Source organism: Limulus polyphemus, unplaced genomic scaffold (genome assembly GCF_000517525.1).
Source record: "Limulus polyphemus unplaced genomic scaffold, Limulus_polyphemus-2.1.2 Scaffold1864, whole genome shotgun sequence".
NCBI lineage: Eukaryota > Metazoa > Arthropoda > Merostomata > Xiphosura > Limulidae > Limulus > Limulus polyphemus.
Genome location: NW_013667474.1, coordinates 131904 through 156158, shown reverse-complemented (window position 1 = coordinate 156158; position 24255 = coordinate 131904). Strand labels below are relative to the sequence as shown.

The 24255-nt window shown below is 28.7% G+C and overlaps 1 protein-coding gene across 1 annotated transcript in view; it reads left to right on the top strand.

The window, feature by feature from the left end:
• LOC106465192 (phosphofurin acidic cluster sorting protein 1-like) overlaps positions 1 to 24255 on the top strand; it is a 112121-nt gene that overhangs the window by 56660 nt on the left and 31206 nt on the right. Inside the window, exons 12-17 of the mRNA XM_022393045.1 lie at positions 9224 to 9469; positions 11182 to 11390; positions 12884 to 13038; positions 17160 to 17215; positions 18497 to 18571; positions 20108 to 20150. Of these exons, the coding sequence (XP_022248753.1) occupies positions 9224 to 9469; positions 11182 to 11390; positions 12884 to 13038; positions 17160 to 17215; positions 18497 to 18571; positions 20108 to 20150 (784 nt within the window). The remainder of the gene's footprint in view (positions 1 to 9223; positions 9470 to 11181; positions 11391 to 12883; positions 13039 to 17159; positions 17216 to 18496; positions 18572 to 20107; positions 20151 to 24255) is intronic.

The following is a 24255-nucleotide window of genomic DNA, read 5'->3' as shown; positions in this document are numbered from 1 at the left end:
ACATCTATTTATAATTAAATTTTATTGTTTTATTGCCCTTTGAACCATATCTAACTACTGTCCGTGCCATTATAAGTTGTAAGGAGGGGTCTGATTTTCTGTTTAATAGCTCTGTAACCAAACAAAATTGAAGGCTATAAAAATTATGGTTTGTTTGAGCAATAACGATTTTATAGAGTGTTTTACATTTGATTTCATACATGTTCGAGGGGTGATGGATAAAATAGGGATGATGACATGCTAAGACAAAATGTGTCATGTGGGTAACACTAGTGGAAATTCAGGATTTTTTTATATATTTGCTTGTAAAATTAATAACTTAAAACTTGTATACTATTAAAATATGGATTATTAGCTAAAATTTTATGGTTTTCTAATTGGTTTAACATAAACAAAAATAGTTTAATAAAACTTTGAATGTAGGATACTAAAACCTACTGTCATGCACAGTAAAGGGTACCCAGGGTGACAGGATTAAATAGAAATTGTTTAACTCTCTGTGTATGGGTTTGATTATTTTGGCCAACCTTGCAACCATCCAGTAACCATGAAAGTATACATACAATATGTATGTATGTAGGCCTCCTTTGGCCAGGTTTGACCATGGATGAGCATCCATCCATTGTTAGCTCATGTTGATTGCTCGTCTAGAGCAGCGTCGCTTGTGACTATGGAGACCGACACGAGAGTACACTTTTAATGTACTAAGTGTATTTTCATGAAATTTAGCAAGCTTTTAGTAAACAGTACAGGTCTTTTGTAATTAAAGGTTTGTCTGTAAATATATGGAGTTAGTGTGTGATTCAGACTTTGACTAGTCTTATTGCAAAGTAATATACATGTTAAGATTAAAAATATTTTATCATTAAGTTTCAAATTTCATTTGCATAAATTATAGAACCTCCAAAATAAATACCAAAAGATTTGTGTCAGTAAAACTTTATATTTTCTCTACGCTAACACTTTATGAACTTGGTTGATTTGAATGACCTTGTAACCACTACAAAAAATATATAAATAAATCTGAATTTCCCTTTTTTTTTCTTTCTAGAATGACTGCAAATTGTAAATGAAAATTATAATTGTTAATCTTAAATGGTTTAACCCTAGAATGATTACACCTTTTTTAAAACCCTTTCTGTGTATGTTACTGCGCTACATGTCAAGTCTTAAACAATTTTATCCACTGGTTTTATTACTGGAATGAAATTTAATGAGAGTCATGTAATGCTTCAATCTGAAGCATGTCCTAGTTATAGAGTTAAGGCTTGTAAAGTTTACACCTTTTTTTAAACCTTTTCTGTGTATGTTACTGTGCTACATGTCAAATCTTAAACAATTTTATCCACTGGTTTTATTACTGGAATGAAATTTAATGAGAGTTATTTAATGTGCTTCACTCTGAAGCATGTCCTAGTTATAGAGTTAAGGCTTGTAAAGTTTACACCTGTTTTTATTTAATTTTATTGTTTTATTGCTCTTGAACCATCTAACCAATAATCTTGTAATACAAGCTGTAAATTACACAACAAATGCATGGCTGAAGTATTCAATAATGTAACAAACAAGCTACTCATCAGCATACCTTATGGGTGGGAAAATTTTTTTTTCATAGTTTTTAATTATCTAACCTAATAACCTTACCCAACATAATAGCTTTCTAATTTTTACATTTTAGTTTCGTTTATAATAATAAATGAAAAAAATTACCTAAAAAAACAAGAAATTTATTGCTTACATTTGGCTTCTTGATTTTTTGCTGTCAGTCCTCAACAAAACTTAAACCATATTTCCTTGTAACAATATTAGTAGTAACTAAAATGCTTTTTATTTTTTTGAAGTATGCACTTAAGAACACACAATAACAATGTCCTATAAATATTATAATTTAACTGGATTTCTAACTAAGGCACAAGTGCTTTAGAATAATTGTTGTAGCCATTCAATCTGAACTCAGCAATAACAACTTTGAATCTTTAGGTGAAACTACTAAAAATCTTTACAAGGAACAAGTTAGCAGTATATGTTATTCGGTAAAGTAAAACTTTGTCTTTCTGTTGGTTATAAGTGATGTAATAGAAAATGTCAAAGAATTATTGGCAATTTGTGAAAAAGAGTATCATAGGAAGGTGTGTCAAGTGAGTATGACTGTTTATATCTGCAGAGAAGGATGAAGGCTATAGAATTTAGATATTGCATTAATAACGTCTGTACTATAATAAGTAATTTCTGTTAAACTCTGGATATCATAGAGGGATGATGAAAAATAGGAAATGGGCAAGTCAGAGCAAACAAGTGTCATGTTACATAGACAGGAGGAGGAGATTGAGAACTTATTTTAATGTTTCCTTTATATGAGCTGTTTATGAAATATTAAAAAACATGATCTGTATTTAATCATGCATTTTGATTTAACACAGTACCTATCTCTTGAAACTATTCTGCAAAAAAAACTTTTTTTTTACATAATATTGAGTAAGCCTCCAAGTTTAGAAGAAAAAATGTATTGTAAATTGAATCTAACAATTTTAACATTATTAGTCGATGTATTTAAGGATTAGTAAAGTCTTATGATTTCTAATCTGAAGCTATTTTTAATTGAACTCTTATATTTGTATTGGCTTAGTCTTTTTTTCACCTTTATTTAACTTTGTTTCTTGTGGTATATGTATTCTTTTTAAAGAATAAAAAGATCTGTAAAATATTCTAGACATTATATTTTAACTTAATCTTCCTACCATTCATTGCTATGTGTATGTGTAATTGAATTTTGGAGGTTCAAGTATGAGTGTACAAGTGCAGCAAGTTTCGAATAATTCCATAAAAAAAGAAATAATTTCTGTCTGCATAGAGAAAATGAAGTGTCCAGAGTTTGAGGCTAAGTAATAAAGAAATGGAAAGCAAAGATGTTGAAGGAAATGAGTCCAAAGTTTTACAGATATTTAGTCAAGAGAAATAACATCTATTAAAGTTAGTCTTTAAAACTCAAGTATTTATGGATTGTGAAAGTCCAACTTGTAATAAATTACTTAACAAAAGAAACAATAGATGAAGAACAGAGAAGAAAAAAAGACAATCAAAATACCAAAGAAGAAACCATAGACATATTCACATTGTGTTCAGAAGAGTTAAATAATGAGAAATAAAGGAGCAGTTAAAGAACCAGAAATAATTATCAAGAGATATTAAATTTATTGGTAAAGAATAAAAAAAAAATAGTTTTTGATATTTAAAGTTACTTTAATGATTGCATGATTTTTTTTCACTTCTGTATGTATAAATGTGGTTGATAATTTTTGCAAAAAATTGTTTATCTTAATTGTGGCTTACATTTGCCAAACAAAAAGGGGATGTTTCAAATGTGTTTTAGATGTGTTGTTGTTTCACTAGAGATTTAACTAATAAAAGTATTTTTTGAAATAGGCTATAAGTCAAGGTGTGTCATTACAAAAAACTTGATTCTATTTTATAAGTTAAACCCCAGTAGATATTTACTGTAGGGTTTTTGTGTATGTATACTTTAGTCTAATTGGATATTTTCTTTTACTGATTTTATTTCCTTACAAAATAAATTTCAAATTAATCAATTAATTAATAGTAGCTTCTAATAAGAGCAAGCTACCTACTTAATGGAAAACTAAAATTCAGCCTGATAATAAACTTTTCTTACATTCTCATTTATAAAAATTAAGTAAGAGAGGAGTGTTAGTTAGTTTTTTTTGGGGGGTAGGGGTGGGGTATGTACATTTTACTCGGATTATGTAATTTGTAAACATTTAATATGTTTACATATAACCATCTGTTTGATTTAGTTAAAGAAGTATTCAAGTTCTCTGCACATTCAATCATTTTTGCATATTGTATAATACATACAGAAAAAGATGGAGAACTATTAAATTCTACAACTACCTGAGGATTTGAGGATTTTGGTCCTAAAAATATGTCTTACATGTAAGATTATATCACACATTAAGTTAGTATTTGGGAATTTTACATAGTACTGAATTTTGGTAAGAAACAGTTTTCCAATAATAACTATAATATTCCAGGTACTAAATACGTAGATCTAATCATGTAGGGCCAGACATGGCGTAGTGGCTAGCATACTGGGCTGTAAATCATAGGTTCATAGCTCAAAACTATGGTATTCTGTTGAGCATGCTCTGCAGTGTTAGTTGTATGCTATAAAAAGTATAATTCAATCTCACTATGTTCTGACTTAGCTGTTTTGTTCATGTGCTTAATAAAATACTATTCTGATTGAAAATATGAAATACCAAATCTGATAATGTAACACAGAAATAAATTTTTTTTACATTGAATATTCATTTATTTTGGTCAGTTTCTAATAAAAAATATATTATTTACATTTTCTATGTACACACACAGATAATTCTGTTTCATTTTTTTGATTTCATGGTTACTTTGTAATGTTGTTACACAGTATATTTCCTCTTGTTTTGAAAAAGTTTCTCCAAAATTTTATTATTATTACTCTTATTCAGTTTGAGTAGCAAATACATGATTGAAGAACTAGCCTAACAAATCTATACATGGTGAAACCTAATTTTTGTCCATTGCATGCCTTATAAATTGAATTATAATATGTGGATAAAATTTTATGAATTATTTATGCATATAGATATAATCAAGAGTTTTATCAATGGATCAGAATTTTATGTACTTAACAAAAAGCTTCCCACAATTAAAATAAGTTAAAATATATTATTTTGATGGTTTCTTTGATACACGTTTAATGAACTTTATTTGCTGTAATTTTTCTTGAGGTGGTTTATTGTGACTGGCATTTCACATTCCTCCATATGATGATATTTGATTATGACAGCAGCATCATAAATGCAAATTAATCTTCTTTGTAAGATTTTTAGTCAAAAAGTTATCCTTAAATACACTTAAATTTGAAACTGACACACAACTACAAATTCCAGATCTAATGAAGGTGAACAAAACAAATTTTGATATGTGGTAGAAGCTTACTATTTAGCTTAAACCTTTATTGAGTTTCATTTTTAGGTTTTGTTCATCTTAAAAATTATATGGATTAACAAGTTTATTCAAGTTAGGATCAAGAACTAACATTAATTTGAACAATGTATACAAATTCAACATCATTATAATATTTTGGTGAACTTGAATAAAGAAGTAATTAATTGTTCAAATTGTAACCTTGCATAACATAAAAAAATTCCCCTATAAGGAGGTTTGAATTGTCCCTTATGTCTCTAGAAATATTTTTACACCAATTCTTGTTTAATTGAATCTTTAAAAATAAATAAACATCTTAATTTCATATGCACTAGAAATACTGTAGTGGTTGTTAATTCAGTGCATAATTATGATAACAATAGAAAAAGCTTAAAACCCTGAGTACATATGAATGTCAAGTTTTAAAAAAATGCTCCAATAACCTGGACCTTGCCATTACAAAGTCAATGGTATTGTAATTATTGTGAAGTCAGACTTTACTAACAAATATTTTGACATTTCATAAGATGAAAATAAATTGAAAGTTTAGATCATGTCTTAGCACGTCAGAGAAAATTACAAATGTCTGTTATATTTTACAAAACATATTACTGAAAAAACAATACCAAGACATTAGACTAATGGCATGCATGGATGGATGTATATGTTATAGGATCTCAAAAATCTGTAAAAAGCTCCAATCAGACTTATTGTATCAAACACTGTCATATCTTCATATCATTTATCTCTATTATAATAGATGGGCAAACTATGATTTATAAGCATAAGGAAAAGTTTTATTGATGGTGGAATGTAATGCATGTTTTTTTGAAACGTACGCTCTACCGTCAATTAAAATTTTCAATATGCTTATAAATCCTTATTTGCCAATTATTATATTAGCATAATGTGCTTCCTTACTTAAGTATTTAGCTATGTATTCAGTTTAGTTCCTTAAACTAATTAATATGTCAGCTATGCTGCATATTTAATTTTACCCACCACCATGCCCCAAGTTGAACAAAACAAAATGCGGCCTGGCTAACTAGTGAATGTACATTTGCTGTAAACTTCTTATGAATGATATAAGTGTAGCTACCAGTTTGGTTGCCAATTTTGATTTAATTCCTTTAAGTCACACACTGAATTCTTTTTTGGCTGCACCATTCTTCATACCTAAGAGGTTTTTGATTAGATATCAACGACTTTTTGTCAATACACAACAAATCACAGCAAGTAAGAAAGTGACACTTGATAATAACCCACATTAGCTTTAGGATTACAACCCTATTATTTGGAAAAGATCTTTACTTTACAGGATAATTTCATAAAATTTTGTAAATTTGTGCTGAAAAGTTGACAATGAATAATCAATAATAACCATCTACCCCGTATGATTCTTTGGAAAACTTGAGCTAGAAAATCTAGTTTGCTCGACTTAATCCATACTTATGTGTCTGTACGTCCTTTCACCTTGTATTTTTGGTGCTCTAAATCGTCTGTCTTTAATCCGAAGGACAAAAAACGGCTCACTTTTATTCTTAGGTGAAGCTGTAGGGTAACGTGAGCTATACATTTGTCAAGTGATTTAAAACTTGTATGGTGGAATTATTAGTGAAACATGGTTCAAAGGGTAATAAAACAATAAAATTTGAGTATAAACAGATGTATATTGTTACAAGTTTAACGCTATTTAGGATAAACAAATGTAGTTTCATGTTATAGTTTGAAGTCATTATAGAAAGAAGAAAAGGGTAATTTAGATTTTTTCATATATTTTTTTTATGGTAATTACAAGGTCGATCAAATTGACCGACCTCATTTAGAGGAAGGGTAGATACAGATAAAATATAAAGTTTTGCTGAAGAAAATGTTTGAAATTTATTTAGGAAGTTTTAGAGATTACACAAATTGACAATTTTCAGATGAAGAAAAGTATTTTTAATTTTAACATGAAAATCACTTTGCGCTTGGAGCAGTCAACACTTTGACACCATATATTCATGGAGAAATGTTTAGTGAAAATACTTTATTAAAAATTCTGATTTTTTTCTCTACAAAAGACTTAATGTTTGCTGAAAGCTTGCAAACTTTTGTGAAGTTACACAAAACATATTAGAAGTTATAGTATAGAAACTATAAAGGTCAATTTGGGGTCATGAATATGGCTGGTTTGACCAATCCTGTAACAAGAGTATTAAACAAGCCTCATTCAATAAAAACTAACATCACTGCAGTTATGGACCACCTGCTGAAAATATGTGGAATTCCATTCAAAATAAGCCAATCCAAGATAATAATAAAATCAGTAGTGAGTGTTTATTGCTTGTTAAGGAAACCAACCTGATTTATTAATTTTGATTTCTTATAAATACAAACCTCAGTTTTGGAAGCTTTTGTTAATCATTTAAATATAAATTGCTCTTTTTTGTTCTGGTATGATAAGCTAAAACTTAACATTTAACAGACTTTCTTAAAATATTTACTCAATATTTGGGTATCAAAGTTATACAGTATTGTTTGTGTAATAAATTACACACTGCTCCTCACTGAGAGGTGTTATAAGCTTCATTATAAAGTACAACACTGTAAATGGACCAGTATTCTGCTTTTAAAATATTTCTGTATAGGCTTTCTCTCGTTATTTCTTCCTTCCACATTTCCTGCTTCAATGTCAAGATTCTAGAAGACTTATTTATGGAAGATGTTTTATTTGAATTAATATGCTACTTTACAAGAATATTTCTTGCTTTCATCATTTCATAAAGTGTTTTTGTACAGTTTCCAATTTGTCTTTTTGAACAGATAATTGGATCAAACAAAATAAAAGGTATTATTTTATTGGTTGGTTTCTGAAGTTAAATTTGTACCATAAGATTTTCAGAAAACAAAGGATCTATAAATAAGAGGAAATATGGCAGATAGTATAAGAAATTTAATGATTCATGAATTGAGTTTATCTACAGTAATGCAGAGGGTTTTTTCCTCTATATTTCATTTTCACATTGAAATAGTAATTCTTGACATGTTAGGGCAGCAGTTTGAGTCAAAACATCAGTTTTCAGTAATAAAATCATAAGAAATTTTCAGGAAAAGCAAAAACTTTATAACATTATCTTACTTGACTGTGTAGAAAAGTTTTTACTGTCATCTATATGATAATGTCACCTAGTCAGGTAATTTATAAAAACAATTTTGATATTTTTCTGTGATCATAATGGGCACTGGGGGATAATGGACATTATAATAATTATAAGAAATACAACTTATCAGGAGAAAAAAAATTTAATCCCAATTTTTTTTTTAGTTTAACTATCCCAAGGTAAACAACATGCAATCAAAAGACCAACAATTATAATTTCAGTAGAAGATTGATTGCAGAGCTGAGTTCATTAGCACTGATGTATTGATTATGTTATGTGCAGACGTCTCTCATCTTTACTCTAAATCTTACAAGCTTTCAGAATTGACTGAGTGTATATTCAGATATATTCATACAGCATCTTGTGGTAGTTAACATACAATCAGATGACCAGAAATGTAATATTGTTTATGAATTTAAATGTTAAAGATGTAATTTTAGGTATATTTGATATTCCAACAGATGGCATGAGACATGTGTCAGTAAATATGCAAATCTGCTGGCTGAAAACAATTCGGGAATAATAGATCATGCTACTCCTGAATCTAATGTGACGATACATTGTACAACATTTATAATTATTTCAAAGAGTAATGATGAGAAAAGTATGCACATTAAAAAGCTTCTCTTAATCAATAGATTAAGGTCACAGTTTAATGAAACAAGCTCTGAAATCCAGGTTTCACTGAAATACCAAGGTAAAGGTGACATAGTAAAATTTTAGAATTAAAAAATTTTTTTTTTCTCATGATTATGTATATTATTAGTTTAAAACTAGGTTAAATTGAATGTCATTGGTATTCACACACATATACGTATTTGGTAAAGATACTAAATGGAAATGCACAAAAGAAGATCTAGATAGTGTGTAAATATGTGTGCAAGATTTATCTCGTATAGATTTCAAAACATCCAACTATAAATACAAGTATCTTGTAAGCATTTTTGGTATACTCTCCTAAGTATCTACCTTTGAATATTGTATGTGACAATGTCTTATGTAAGTTGGATATGTAGTTTATTAAGCAGTTTTACTTTGCCATCTACAAAAATATACTCAAACTGTTTAATTTTTTATTTAATTTTCAACTGAAGGATACTGATCAAGAACATGGTGAGAATCACACTAGTCCACCCAAGACACTAGTAAGTGAAGAAAAGAAACCTCAAGCCACTGCAAGTTTCTCAGGAATAGACAAAGAAAAAAAAACAAAACTTTTCTCCCGAGAAAAACACATCTCAGTACCCAAAGAAAAAAAAACTGTAACTGTAAAAGATAGTAAGGAAAAAAATCTTGTGGCTGTTGAGAGGTCAATCAGTGTGAAAGAAGTAGATGGAAGTGTGAGTACATATACTGAGTTTCATGAATGAATAATTCCAATTGTTGATTATTTAAATTTGTGTATATAACATATACATCATCAGGAAGAAATAAGTTATTTTATTAAAGTACTATTTAACATAAGTTAGTTAGTTAGTGGAGTATAAAATTTTTGACGAAGTTGATTAGATTCTATTTTATTTAAATAATGGTATAAAAAGCATCTGACAAATTATTTTGAAAGAAATTTATGTAAATGAATACATTTTAGTATATTAATTACATTTGATAAAAATGTATGCGGGTTTACATATCTTCTAATATGATTTTTGTTTTACAGTTTGTTAGAATGTTTTTGCATTACACCTAATGTAGTAAAATTCAGTAATGTATTGATAGGTAGATGTACTTTTGTGTCACTTTCGTTTTTGTAAGAATAATGACTAACTGGCCCAGTACATAATATATTTGTGTATGTGTAAAATTTAATACTGGTTCTACTTACTGTGTAAGCCAGTGTTGGCCTGTTTTGTATTTTCACTTTTCACTTATTTGGACCCCTATGTCTTTGCAGAACATTCCATTTATATATGTATATACAAAACAACAATCGTGTGTTGTTTGAACTTTAGAATTGCATATCCAATGATGTTCGTAGGTTCTACACTTTAAAGGGAACTCAGTGGAAATGTTGAGGAACCTTCTTGAGACATAAAAAGTATTACTAAGTATAAACAACTGTATTTAGTTGATGGAATAGGATTGTGTTAGCACATTTTTATTAGTTATTTCTACGTTACACGAAGTTGCTTTAAGTTTCCAAACTAAAATTATAAGTATTGTGCATGGACGTGGCATGTTAAACATACATAAGTTAGCTGTGCCTAACCTTGAACATTGTGGGTATGCACATCACTAGTACATTGGTATTAACTTCATAAGAAGTAGCTTTGAGGGTCTCATGGGTTGTATTATATTAGTTCTTTCATTTTGTGTATATTTTATTACTTGTCAGTAATGTAAATCACACTACAAATGCTTTTAACTATTGTTTACTTTGTTTTATGCATAGACTTACAATAGTGAGTTACAAATAACTCAAATAAATGTTAAAAATAGTCATTCACCTGGCCACAATTAGTGTGGCTGTAACCTTAATTGCTTGCCTTGCTGTTGTGATATACACATTTTAGCAATGTTTTGGATATAGAATTATATTCTCTGAAGGGTCTAAAGTGAAAAAAATGTTTATTATCTAAAACATAATGCCTTATTAAAATTTGCACTTGTAAGATGTGACAGGCCAAAATTGCAGCTGCACCACCAAGCCTGCAGTGTACTTTTTTTCAAAGGGATGCACACAAATAAACAATACTGCATACGTATGAATTATGATAGTGATAATTGTTTGTAAAAGCAGCCATCTGATCAAAAATATCTACCATCAGAACCTATGAACAGTAGCAATTAAAAGGGAATATATCTGCAACAAGAAAATTCTGGCTGCCAGCTATTGATTAAAGATGGGGAGGAGAGTTGGACAGGGTTGTAAAGTAGAATTGTGTTCAGTTGTATCCAGAGAAAAATCTAATTTCAAATTAAACTTTATTTCCCCCATCTTAATTTGGGCAGTAGGAAATGACATCACATGTAGTATCGTCTGGTTAACAATGAAATCATAAAGTATCATTGCATTTTTCCACCAATAATCAATTCATTTGCTTACTTCTAGCCTAGAAAACTGGTTATGGAACAGCTAAATAGGATTTTTCCAACAGACGATGCAGTTCCAGACCACCTTCTTCTGATCAGTACAACAGAGACTGTTGGTCAATGTCTTGCTCAGTACTTACAAGAAAGACAACATTATGTTGTAGCTGTATCCTCCACATCAGATCTGAAAGCATCTATATTCTCTCTTGTTGCCAAGATCCAGAAATTGTGAGCTTTAATACTTTCTCTAATACTTTGTACTGATAAAAATCATTAACATTTAGAAACAGTTTATATTATTTAAACTGAAAGAAGTTTAACAGACATCATACGAGATACTGAATAAGTATGAAAATTCAACTCTTTTAAAACAAGAATCAACTTATGATTAAGTTTGTATTTACTGACCAAGTATAATTCTTATATACAGTATGTGATATAGTTTAATTTGTATTGTATTAGAGGAAAAACCTAGTTAAGAATATTGTCACTACAAATGGCATAAGAATATTAAAAGGGATCCCATGTTTTCAGAAGAGAATTAAATGGCTATAATCTATGTAAGAAATTTGCTTAACTACAGGGGAGTTGAAAACAAATACAGGAAATATTAAATGGTTGTTTCATATCAACAAATAATATATGTAGCCTAAAAGAAAAAGGGCTAGGTATGGCCTAGTGGTTAGTGTGTTGACTGTGAATCTGATGGTCTATGGCTTATGACTATTTGCCACAAAAGAAAAAATCTGCTTTGCACTTTTAGGCTTTGGTTTCATTAGTATAGTGATTGTTAAATTCCACTGTTTCGTTAGAGCAGCCTAAAAGTTTGCAGTTCATGCTGTTGACTAACTGGTTTCATTTTCATTTATAAGCTTAAGATAGAGGGCCAGCTGTACACTTATAGCTGTCATAAAAAAATAATTTCCACATATTCTGGCAAGGTTGTTGACAAGCCAACCAATAATTGTAACCAATGAAAAAAGAGAAGTTGGGTGTGAAACACAAACATGACTTAGAATGCCATGGTGATGTGTGACTTTTACATCATCCTGTATAACTAGTATTTCCATAACTTACATGTGTAAAATTAAACTTAAAAAATAATATAACTTCCAAATTAACAATATTTAAGGAACACGCACTTTTCAGCTATCAATATGAGTCATTATTAGTAAAGATCTCATCTTGATGGTGGATTCTTACGTATATGTTTATAAACTTTGGTTATATTAAAGCAAAAAGTGAGTAAACTCCATTACATGATTGTCCAGTGTAAAAAAAATAATTTACTTTTGATTTGTATATAGTATATACTTAAAAAAAAATATTGATTTCTCTCAAACTGAGATGAGAAATCATTATAATGATGATTTCATTAAATGTTTCTTATCAGCTACAAAATATGAAATGAACAGTAGTTTTTGAATGTTTGGATGTCAGCTTCAAAATATGAAATGAACAGTAATTTTTGGATGTTTGGATGCTCTTGCATGTGCACAATGACTACAATTATTGAAAGTTGGGAAAATTATTCTTGATAGTAAGGAGTCTTATTATGTGACAGAAACCAACTACTGTATGCTCACAATGACTAATATTTTTTAGAATTGGTAAAAATAAAATATTGTTAGTGAGAAGCTTTATAACAAATCAACCATGTATTACTTTACTTTATTCTGTAAAGCTGATTTGACTTTTTTTTCTTTTCTTTTTTTTTGTAGCTGCAACTGTAATTCAAGAGCACCACCTACAATAAAAATTTGTTCTTTAGGCCTTGATGGCTTTCTTAATTCTTTACTTCGGTTATATGTTGACCATTTTTCTTGCAAACCACCTGAATGGCAGACTTATGTCAGATTTCACATTGTTCCATTAGGTAAGTTTCTTTGAAAATGTTTGGAATGAAACCTGATGAATGATGATTGTACTACTACATTAAAGTTACTTTAAAATCTCTTTTCTTTGAACAAAATGATATAATTTCAAATTTTTCTCTTCAGTGATCTTTTTTTTTTAAATTAAAAACTGTGGTTATGTATTTGTAAATTCAAATTACTTTTGTTCTTGAAATTTTGGAGTTATTGCAGATTGTTTTCAGTTTCTGTACAACTTTGACGTCCAACAATTTCAGTTTATTGGTGTACCACTCTTCACACTATATCTTATATATTGGGTTTTTGATTTTAGTCTTTTAGAATTAAGAAGTGACTTACAGGCTTGTTAATAAACAAAACTTCATGTGATTTATTAGACGTAAGGATGAACATTTGTAGTATACTTATCTGAACAGAATTTTCCAAATACAATGGTGAAGTTCTGCTTTCTCCATGGTATAGCAAAAACAACAGATAGCACAGTTAGTTCTTCACTAATATTAGGCTTACTCTCAATCAGGCTATCTAATGTAAAATATAAATGAATTCTAGACCTAAACACTGACCATATCCGAAAAATGAAATAGGGATTAACTTAAAATAATAAAAATACACAACATTAAAATAGGTACACAATTAAAAATTTTTTAATTAAGGTCAATATATGACCACTGAGAAGTTGACTCTACATGTTTCAATGTTGCAACATGACCTATTTAACAAAGAAAAAACTATAAATAAGACACAATTATGTCTTGCAACTCACTCCTAAAGATGACATTGAAACATGTAGAGTCAACTTTTTAGTGGTCATAGATTCACCTTAATTAAAATATTTTTAATTGTGTACTTATTTCAACTTTGTGTGTTATTTATTATTTTAACACAAGTGCCAAGAAATAATACTCGGGGATTAACTTACAAAAAAAATTAAAATTCTCTAATAGACAGGTTTACTTGCTTTTTATCAAATCTAACAAATTATCACAACTGATTTGGCAAGCATACGTATGTATTGTTTACAGAATTATGTGGATATTGATATTCCTTATCAATCTTTAGTAAAACATTTTTGAAGGTTATTTTATCAGTTGCAACCTGTTGAGTTCAACTGAATATTGAAAAAGCGATTGTTAGTTTTTAAATCTATTGCAGGAAATAATTTATAATACAATTCAAAAAGCCTTTTTTGGCACTTACATTGTATTTGATTCACAAAAAGGTTTTTGGAAAAGCTCATATTTTTTCATTTTATAGTTGTACAAAATGTCTTTTGGTTAGGGAGGTTTAACTATGGCTTTTCTTTAACCATATTATGACTGGTGTGTACCTTTCAAGTGGTGAGGGCACACTTGTATGTGAAATCTCAAAGTTAAAAATATATATATAATTGTATTTATATCAGCAGATCTTTTCCTCACACATTTTGTCATTATATAATCTTTATAGTGTATTTCATAAAGCCAAGTGGAAAAACAAATGTTTGAACTATCATTTCTGTGCGTCTCTTAAGAGTCTTGCCTGTAAACAAAGCATTTATCACTTGTTTTATAATTTTTCTGTCCATCATGCTTTGCAAAAATAATGAATCATGCTTTATTTTTCAAGTGATTTTCCTTCCATTACATAGAATACCTATACTGTGTATGCGTGTGTCACATAACACATCAGACATGGTGTTCATAAATATAAACTTTTTTTATCTTTAAAAACTATCAATAAATAACATTAATAATCTAAAAAAATATCCAGAACACTTGTACTGATTTCACATTAATAGTCAGGTTAACTAAGCAATTTGGACACGCAGTCTGGTCCCATATTTCAATACATTATTTCAACCATAGTAATATTTAATTTGTTTATTGAATATTAGTATCTTGCCTTTTTTCTTTGTATGTTACCATGGCCTCTGCAATTGGTAGCTGTAATAGTGAATTTGCAGAATTTAAATAATTTAATATTCGTGCTCCCATTTCCTGTACATCAGGTACTGACTGAGACTCATTCATGCGATCCAATAAATCTTTCCAAGTTCCATCCACAAAATTCGTTGAATATGTTGAGTCTAAAGTTCCAAGGTATCTTGTTACAATACTATTCCCTAAAAAAATAAATTGTTTATCAAAAAAAATACTAAAACACTATTTTTGAGTTTCTAATTGTCACACAGAAAAAGAAAATCAATTTCACGCCCTCTTAATTTGTACAACTATATTAATTCTCATGAAAATAAAATAAAATTGATATCCTTATATTAGTATATGAATTTTGATAGAGTTATTTCAACTTCAAACTTAATACTCTAATTTTGCTTTTTGAAACAAAGAATGTTTCTTCAATAATTGTTCAGACCACTAGTTCTTTAAAAATTTAAAGAATATCATAACTTTAGCAAATTATTATAGGATATTTTGATATGTATTTAAGTACAATTTTAAAATTGCTTGCTTTTGCTCTGAAGTATAAAATCATTTTGAACAAAAACTAACATCTACTGTACATTCTAGTGAAACAAGTTCATTATTAGAATAAAGTCACATTAGACTCTTTGGCCTACTTGATTTATAGATTTTGTTCTTATTATTCAGTTTCTTGTGTTGAAAGTTGTAAATGTTCTCTACTGTCTGTTAATTCATTGTAGTTGTTTTGTATTGTTTTTGTGATTGAAGATTCTGTCTCTAGTGTTTGATAATTATTTTTTTATAATAAAGTGTAGGTCATTCAATCAGATATTTTTGTTCCTCTGTATTTGTGTTCCCATTTTCACATGTCTAACCTGAAAACTTTAGTTCAGCTAGCCACCTATTAAAAATTTCTGATCTGTTTCAGATATGCAACATATTGTTAAACTAGATATTAGTTTTGGTTTTGTTGTGATTGTTTTTGTTCTATGAAATTTTTATGCTATTAGCAGTAGCACGTCTATTTCTATAAATCTTCAGCCTTTAGGATGCATCCTTGTGAGAGCTGATTTCTGAGTTTGATGTATGAAGTAATAACTAGGCAGAATAATAATTTTGTTTTAAACAAGCAAGATACAGAAAAATAGAAGAAAGTTATAAAATCACATCTCTTGATGATATGACATAGTGTACTTTGATAAAATATATAATTATAAATTTGTCAGAAGCTCCAGATATTAGAAATAAAGAATAACTTTTTTCTATGATAATCAGACACGTCAAACATTTTAAAGACTTTCTAATTTACAATAATTTCTCTTTTCTGCTAGTTTCTTGTACAAATCTAATAAAACTGATATATTTTTCAAATCTACGTAGTTGGAAAACAAGTTTATGATTCCTCTTTTTTTTTTTTACTTTTGAAAATGTATACTTAAGCAGCATTCTCTTTAAACAGAATATATAACCAAATACCAGTAAATTTCTTCCAGGACCAAAATGAAAATGCTGTCAGTCCTTGGAGCTGAAGGATTTTTATAGGCCCATATTTATAAATCTATACTTTTGACAATAAAAAGTTACAGAATGATTAAATGGCTTAATTAAAAGAAAGTTTAATTAAAGATTTTTTTTAAAACATATCACTTTATTCAAAGTGTGAAGTTCACAACTTCTAAACCCAGTTAAAAGCCCCTTTGTCTTCATGAAAATTGTAAGTCTACATAAGGGTTATGCATCTCGATTATAGCATTGTTTGTGATTTACTTTGCTGGTGGAAATGTAGTGGCACCTGTACTGTTCTTAGGCATTTTCTCTAAACTAAGATTTTTGTAAACTAAGAAGCTGGCATCTGAGCAAGCATCAGTGCTTTTATTCTTTGCATTTTTATATATGTGTTTAACAGTTGTTTTTCTAAGTACGTTTTATTGTTAATTTTAGTAATAACTTTCTTCTAGTCATACAAGACATTACATAATGTACTTTGAAACAACTGTAATTGCTATTATTTGAAAAATTTATAAACCATTTATACAATTTAACACGTGTTGTTGTTGTTTTTTAATCCATTAATCTCTTTTATGTAAGCCCTTTAGCTAATTTTAATATATTAATTTGGTACTGAAGTATAACATACAAAAATGTGGTCATAAGAATTTGAAATTATATCATTCAGTAAATAATATGTTTCTTTTTTGCATTTATAAAAAATATTATAGTGACAAAGGTGGTGCTCTTAGCCTTTGGATTAGAGCTTATGTGTGTGCAACCAATGGTAAGATTAACAAACATTAGCTTAATGGGTTCTTTAAAAATGATAAGTGATAAACTTTGAAGCTAAGTTTTGAATCATTACAACACAAGCAAAAGTCCCCATTCCAGTGATGTGAAAAGTTTAAGTTAATTTATCATTATAAATTATTTCATGGACTTTAAAAACGTTAATTGTGTTGTACTCTTGGTTTCACTCAGAATCAAAGCCCTGAGCTACTTATACTGCCCACCATGAAAAGTATTTGTTGAGCATTTCAGTCATGCTAAAAGCTGCTCAACAATAAAATATAGTAAATTTACATTTTTATTCTTTAAGATATGTCACATTTTGAATTGTGAATGATATCATGATCACTTCCTAACAATTTAATGTAGAATATCCTGCTTGCAAAATAAAATTTGGCATCAATATTATTATTATTATTTTTATTTTTTATTTTATCCTCATAAAGATTGGTTATTAAAAACTACTATCACACTTATGTCTTTTATGTACTGTACACACCTCTTTGGCACAAACTAAACCTGACCCCAACAACTCTAGGCTATGATTGTCTAGTTCTCAAGGCAAACTTGTATTGAACATCTTGTTTACGTGACGTCGTCATCTGTGCCTATATATTTCATTACACTCATTAAACATAACCCTTTATTCTCCTGAAGAAGAATAGTGAACTATTCGAAAGCATTCAAGTTTTGGGTCACGTTTGAAAACCATTACAACTTTTATATGTGATCATGTGTGCTAACTTCTTAATCAGAATTTATAAGAGCATTATAATATTTCTTGGATAGAACAACTTTAAAAAGCAAAACAAATAGTATGTAGACAGATTTCAGAGGCTTAAAATATGAATTTCCATAGTTCACAAACAAAATATTTTTTTATTTTTACATTGTTTTGATAATGATTAGTTGAGGAACTTTTATGACAGAACAATAATGAAAGGCTTGAACATACCTAAAACTCTTTACAAGCAACATTTGCAGCATCTTTATGTAAAGCTTTTTAAATGTGGCTCCTAATTATGAAAATTAATCAGATTGCATATTCAAACCACCAACAACTACTTTTATTGTTCAAATTAGTGATTCTATGTATGCTTTTGGGATGTTATTTATATTGTGTGAAAACTTTAAATGTTCTGTACATTGAAATTGACTGAAATGCTTAGACTAAAATTGATTGATAAATTTTGTAACCAATTTCTAGTGGTAGATGATGATGGCTATTGTGGAAAAACATAATTTTAGTTTGAGCAAAAAAAAAAAGAAATTTAAACTTGACAAAACTTTAATACTTTTCTTTTACAGCTCTGATGAAGAGTCTTTGCAAGTGTTTCTTCCATTTATAAGTGTAAGTTTCAACAACTTTAATAGCTTAGTACAGTTTAAAAAAAATATTTGAAAGTTATAAGTTATGTGCATATTTTAACTTTACAAGTTGTCAAAATTGTGGTTGATAATTATTATGAATTAGATATTAGATATTCTTAGTTATTATTAAATATTCTTTATGCTTTGCTACATTAGTCACCTGTTCAATGTATTTAGCACTTAAAGTCATTGAATATGATTATTATCATTCTAAGTTCATACTGATTTTGTATCACATTATTAAAGTTATAAAATCTTCACTCATTAATCATTCTAACAAAAATATAAAAGGGTCAAACCATAATTCAATGATTACCATTTCTTGGACCTTATGATGACTTGAATGCAACTAATAATTTCTATAAGTTAGATGTCTTCAGCTGCTCCAAACAACATGCAGTTATTTACTGTGTTTATTAACCTGCTCATCAGACTTTTTGCCTAAAAGAATTTTGAGTTTGTCCAAATCATTTTTGTTTTTGAACTGGGTCACTTTATTTCCATGATTTCAAATGGATTGTGAAATTTTAATGCATTACTGATAATAATATGACAAGAAAGTCTTATATTAAGAGCTATTTAAAGGTAATATATCATCAGAACATTTCAGTTAACTGGAGATTGAAATTTTTAAATGCAACAAGTGTATCAATAGTTGCTTGAGCTTTTATATGTGTTGTCTTGTGCATACTACTCTCCCTGATTTATATCTAGATAAACAAAGTCAATGTAAGTAGGCTTTGCTATAATATTTGAAGATGGTATAGCAATAAACATTTTTATTATTAAATAGGCTTTGCTATTATGTTGTAAGATGGTGTAGCAATAAACATGTTTTTTATTAAGTAGGCTTTGCTATTATATTGTACGATGGTGTAGCAATAAACATATTTTTTTTTAATAAGTAGGCTTTGCTATTATATTGTAAGATGGTGTAGCAATAAACATATTTTTATTATTAAGCTACACCATCTTACAATATAATAGCAAAGCCTACAGTAAACTTTTTTTTTTAAGTAGGCTTGCTATTATATTGTAAGATGGTGTAGCAATAAACATTTTTTTATTGTTTTGAAACTTGATTAGCATCTAGTTGATATTAAGCTTAAACTGATTTGTGTATACACATACATAATGAAAGTCTAGTTGAAACTGAAATAGAATATTTTCATATAGAAAATCTAGGTGAGCTAGTAAGAATAAAATCAAATAGTAGTACAATCTTATTAAACACGACAGCACATACTTATAATTTGTATTGAAATGATTGGTTTTAAGTTTTATTCAACTTCTTTTAGTATTAGTATTAAAATTATTGTTTATGAATTTAAAAGTTTTGCTTAAATTAAGAAATTTTGACTAAGTTTACCACTAAAGGATTTCATTAGGTTAAGTGTATTTATTTTATAGAAAATGAAATACTTTTTGATTTAGATCATAAAGTATTTTGCTTATTATTATTACATATGACAAAAATCTAATTAACTGAAGAATTTTTATTGTTGAAACTCTACAGGATGTAAAGATTGGTCTTGTTGAAGGAGCTCAGTCTGCTTCTGGTAAGTAAGAAAAACATTTGACTTGTTAATTTAAATGCCCTGCACTTCTTTATATTTCTATTTTTTGTTATTGAAACAACAGTACAGTCCTAACTCATATTATGACTTCTAAGTTGTGTTGTTGGATAGATATTTAATAATTTTGTTCAAACAAATGTTAACTATTTTGCTATGAGAATCTTTTTCTTTGCATGTCACAAGGTTTTAGTGAGTTACATTCAAAGTATAATTAGCCTACTTTCTTATCATGACATACAAATAAATTTGACTTTAAAATGTAGCTTAGCAAATTTTAATAGTAGATATATTTTGAGTTCATAATTTTATATGGTAATATTTAAAAAAATGCTAAATTGACCTTAGTATGAGAATTGGGATATTTTCTCTCTAGGCATCCCTTCAAGAAGTAGAAAATTTAATGTAAATCACTCATTATAATATTGTCATCGCTCAGGCAAAGCATAATTTTTATAGCCTTCAATCTTATTTAGTTACAGAACCATCAAATAAAAAATCAGACCCCTCTTGCCACACCCACCTGTCACATTCTCTCTTTTAGGTAACCAATAGAAAGCCAAATACAAATGATGTATTATATTACATTGTTTTATGTTCAGAGAATTGTATGTTTCACTTCAAGGTCAAACTTTATTCCCATGGGAAACACATCATTGAGCTTAACTGAATATTTAATGCTTGTGGTTCCATAGTTAGAGAGCCACAAAAATTGGGATAGTTATGGGACATTGTGTGCCTTTTGTATGTGATCATTCTGTGTTGTTTGATGATTATCTAAATAAATATAACATTATTTAGTGCAGTAGTATGATTAATATGAAAAGGGTAGGGCTAAATGCCATCGCCAGCAAAAAAAGAAAGCCCAAGTAAGTACTTTATTTCTTGTTTTTCATGTGTATTCTTTATTTATTATTATAAAAATAACTAAAATATAAAAATTAAAAACTTTTTGGGTTAGTTAAGGTAAGATTAGGTAAAATAAAGAATAATTAAAAAATGTTTTCATGGGATACGCTCGTAAGCAACTCGCGAGTAGCTTGTGCATTATGTAATTTGATAAGGTAAATTGATTTGCATGCTAGCCAAGTGATTTGTACAGTTAGTAATGGTTCATAGGGCTATGAAACAATAAAATATAAGTATAAACAGATGTATACAGTTACAAGTTTAAAGCTATTTAAGATAAACAAATGTAGTTTCATGTTACAATTTGAAGTCATTATAGAAAGAAAAAAGGTAATTTTGGTTTATTTCCTTTTTTTTTTGGTGGTTTCAATGTCGGTCGATTTGACCAATCCTGTTTTGAGATAGGGTAGAGAAAATAACAGATAAAATAAAAAGTTTTATTCAGAAAAAAGTGTGAAATGTATTTAGGAGGTTTTGGAAATTATGCAAATGAAATTTCTGATTTTTCAGATGAAGAGAGATATTCTTAATCTTAACATGTAAATCACTGCACTCATTAAAAATTTTGATATTTTGTGTACAAATGACTTATTAATTACAGAAGGCTTGCAAAATTTCATGAAGGTACACAAAACGTATTAGAAGTTATACTATGGAAACTATAAAGGTCAATTTTGGGTCACATACTTGACTGATTTGACCAAGCCCGTAGTGTGAGAGTTAATGTATTTAAGAAAAAAAGATACCAATTTACCATTCTTCATTTGTCTCAAAGTCACTGATACATAATTTATTATTCATGTGATTTATAGTCCCCAAATTAGCTGAGTTAAAGGTATGAAGTCAGGGACGATATGGCACCATGAGTCACACTGAACATCTTCACATATTGACTATGTATTTTAATTTATAAATGAATAAATTTTAATGTAATGTCCATGAAAATTGTGGAAGGTTTGCTGTACAGGTCAATGTATCTGCTGAAATATTTCAACTTGTGTGTTTCATCTTGTTGTGATACTTCATTCAAGTAATGATAATCTCTTTAACCTTTTTTTTTATAGAGGTTGTTATAATTCTTATTTGTTTTACATTAACTCTCCCAACACAGGGTCGGTCAATTTGACCAAGTCACGTGACCTTTTGTACTCGTTTAAAGATGATGTAAATTTAATACTTATAACTCTCTATGTATTTGGTATATCTTCATGAAATTTGGCAGTCTTTCAGTTAATATTACAAGTCTTTCACATACAAAAAGACATATTTCTTAGTGAAGTATTTTTAATAAAATAAAGTATTGTTTACTTTGCACATGGACTATTCAAAACAAATACTCAATATATTCATGGTTTTCATGTTAAAATTAAAAATACTTTTCGTCATCTCACATTTCCTTTGTGTAATCCCTAAAACCTCCTAAATGCATTTCAAACGTTTTTTTTTCTCACTAAATCCTTAGAGTTTATATGTTATTTTCTCTACCCTAATCTCAAAACTGGATCTGTCGATTCCACGGACCTTGTAACCACCAGAAAAAATCGAAATAAACATAAATTAACCTTCTTTCTAGTATGACTTCAGATTGTAACATGAAACTACATTTATTTATCCTAAGTAGCTCTAAGTTCATAATATTATACATCTATTTATAATTAAATTTTATTGTTTTATTGCCCTTTATATTGCCCATTGAACCATGTCTAACTGCTAATAGGTGCAATTATAAGTTGTAAATCAATGGGGGAAAGTGCAGCTCACATTAAGCTATTGAATTACATTACCAACAGCTGCTGGCGTGCTGCTTTATGAACAATTGTAATTATATTATTATTATTATTACTTATTTTACCTATTCTAGTCCATACTTTTAATTTTAGTTACTTTTATAATAATAAATAAAGAATGAATATGAAAAACAAGAAATAATGTACTTACCCAATCTTAGTTTTTCTTGCCCTCGATTGTTGAGTAGAGTTAAGCCTGATTTTTTTTAGCAGTTGTGGTACAGCACTTAAGTTTTATTTACTTAAATAATACATAAAAAATATAGACTAATAACATGCAAAAAGTAGACAAATTCACTTACTTCTAAAAATTTTCCTGGCTTTCTAACTATGCCACAAAAGCCTTTACAAATTCATCCAAGCTAGTCATTAACGTTCCCAGGGAACAAAATTACCACTCAGAGTGACATTAACTATTATCTGTTCAAAACACAATGTTATACAAAATGCCATTTGATATATGAAAACCTTGACTTTCTATTGGTTATAAATAATATACAATGAAACGTAAGAGAGAACTATCAACCAATTGTGAAAGGGAGAGTGTGACAGGAGGGGTCTGATTTTCTCTTTGATAGCTCTGTAACAAAACAAAATTGGAGGCCATAAAAAATATGGTCTGTTTAAGCAATAACGATTTTATAGAAAGCATTTCACTTTTAATTTCGTACATTTTCGAGGGGTAATGGAATAAATAGGGATGATGACATGCTAAGACAAAATTTGTCATGTGTGTTACACTAGTGGAAATTAAGGATTTTTTATATATTTCCTTTTAGAATTAAAAACTTAAAACTTGTATACTGTTAAAATATGGATTATTAGCTAAGATTTTGTGCTATTCTAATTGGTATAACATAAACAAAAATTAGTTTAATAAAATTTTGAATGTAAGCCACTAAAACCTTGTGCCATGCGCAGTAAAAGATATCCGTGCCGAAATAATTTAGTTTTCAACATTTATACTATTATATTGTTTATAATCTCACAATGTAGAATGTCACTAATTATTTAATTTTTAAATGCAATTTTCTTTAAATGAAAGGGTCAGGGTAGGAGAAATGTTTTGCTTGTTCCAGATGAAAGCTACTCATTATACAATTTACCCTATTTCTCACACATTATTCTCTCCCTCTTTCTATTTAATCAAATGCCGTGTTTTTGCGCTACTCAGATGCTCATAGCAATTCTTTCTGTATCCCAGTTCTCGTTAGATAGGTTCACTATCAGATTTTAACTTCCATTGCCAGTACTCAAAGCCACAGGCGCAAAGTTGAGGAAGCTGTTGAAAATCTTAGGCATTACAGAATATATAGTGTAACATTTGCTTGCAGTTCTAACCCTATGACTACCGGTACTAACTTTCTTAGTAGGCAATACAAGTGTGCATTTAT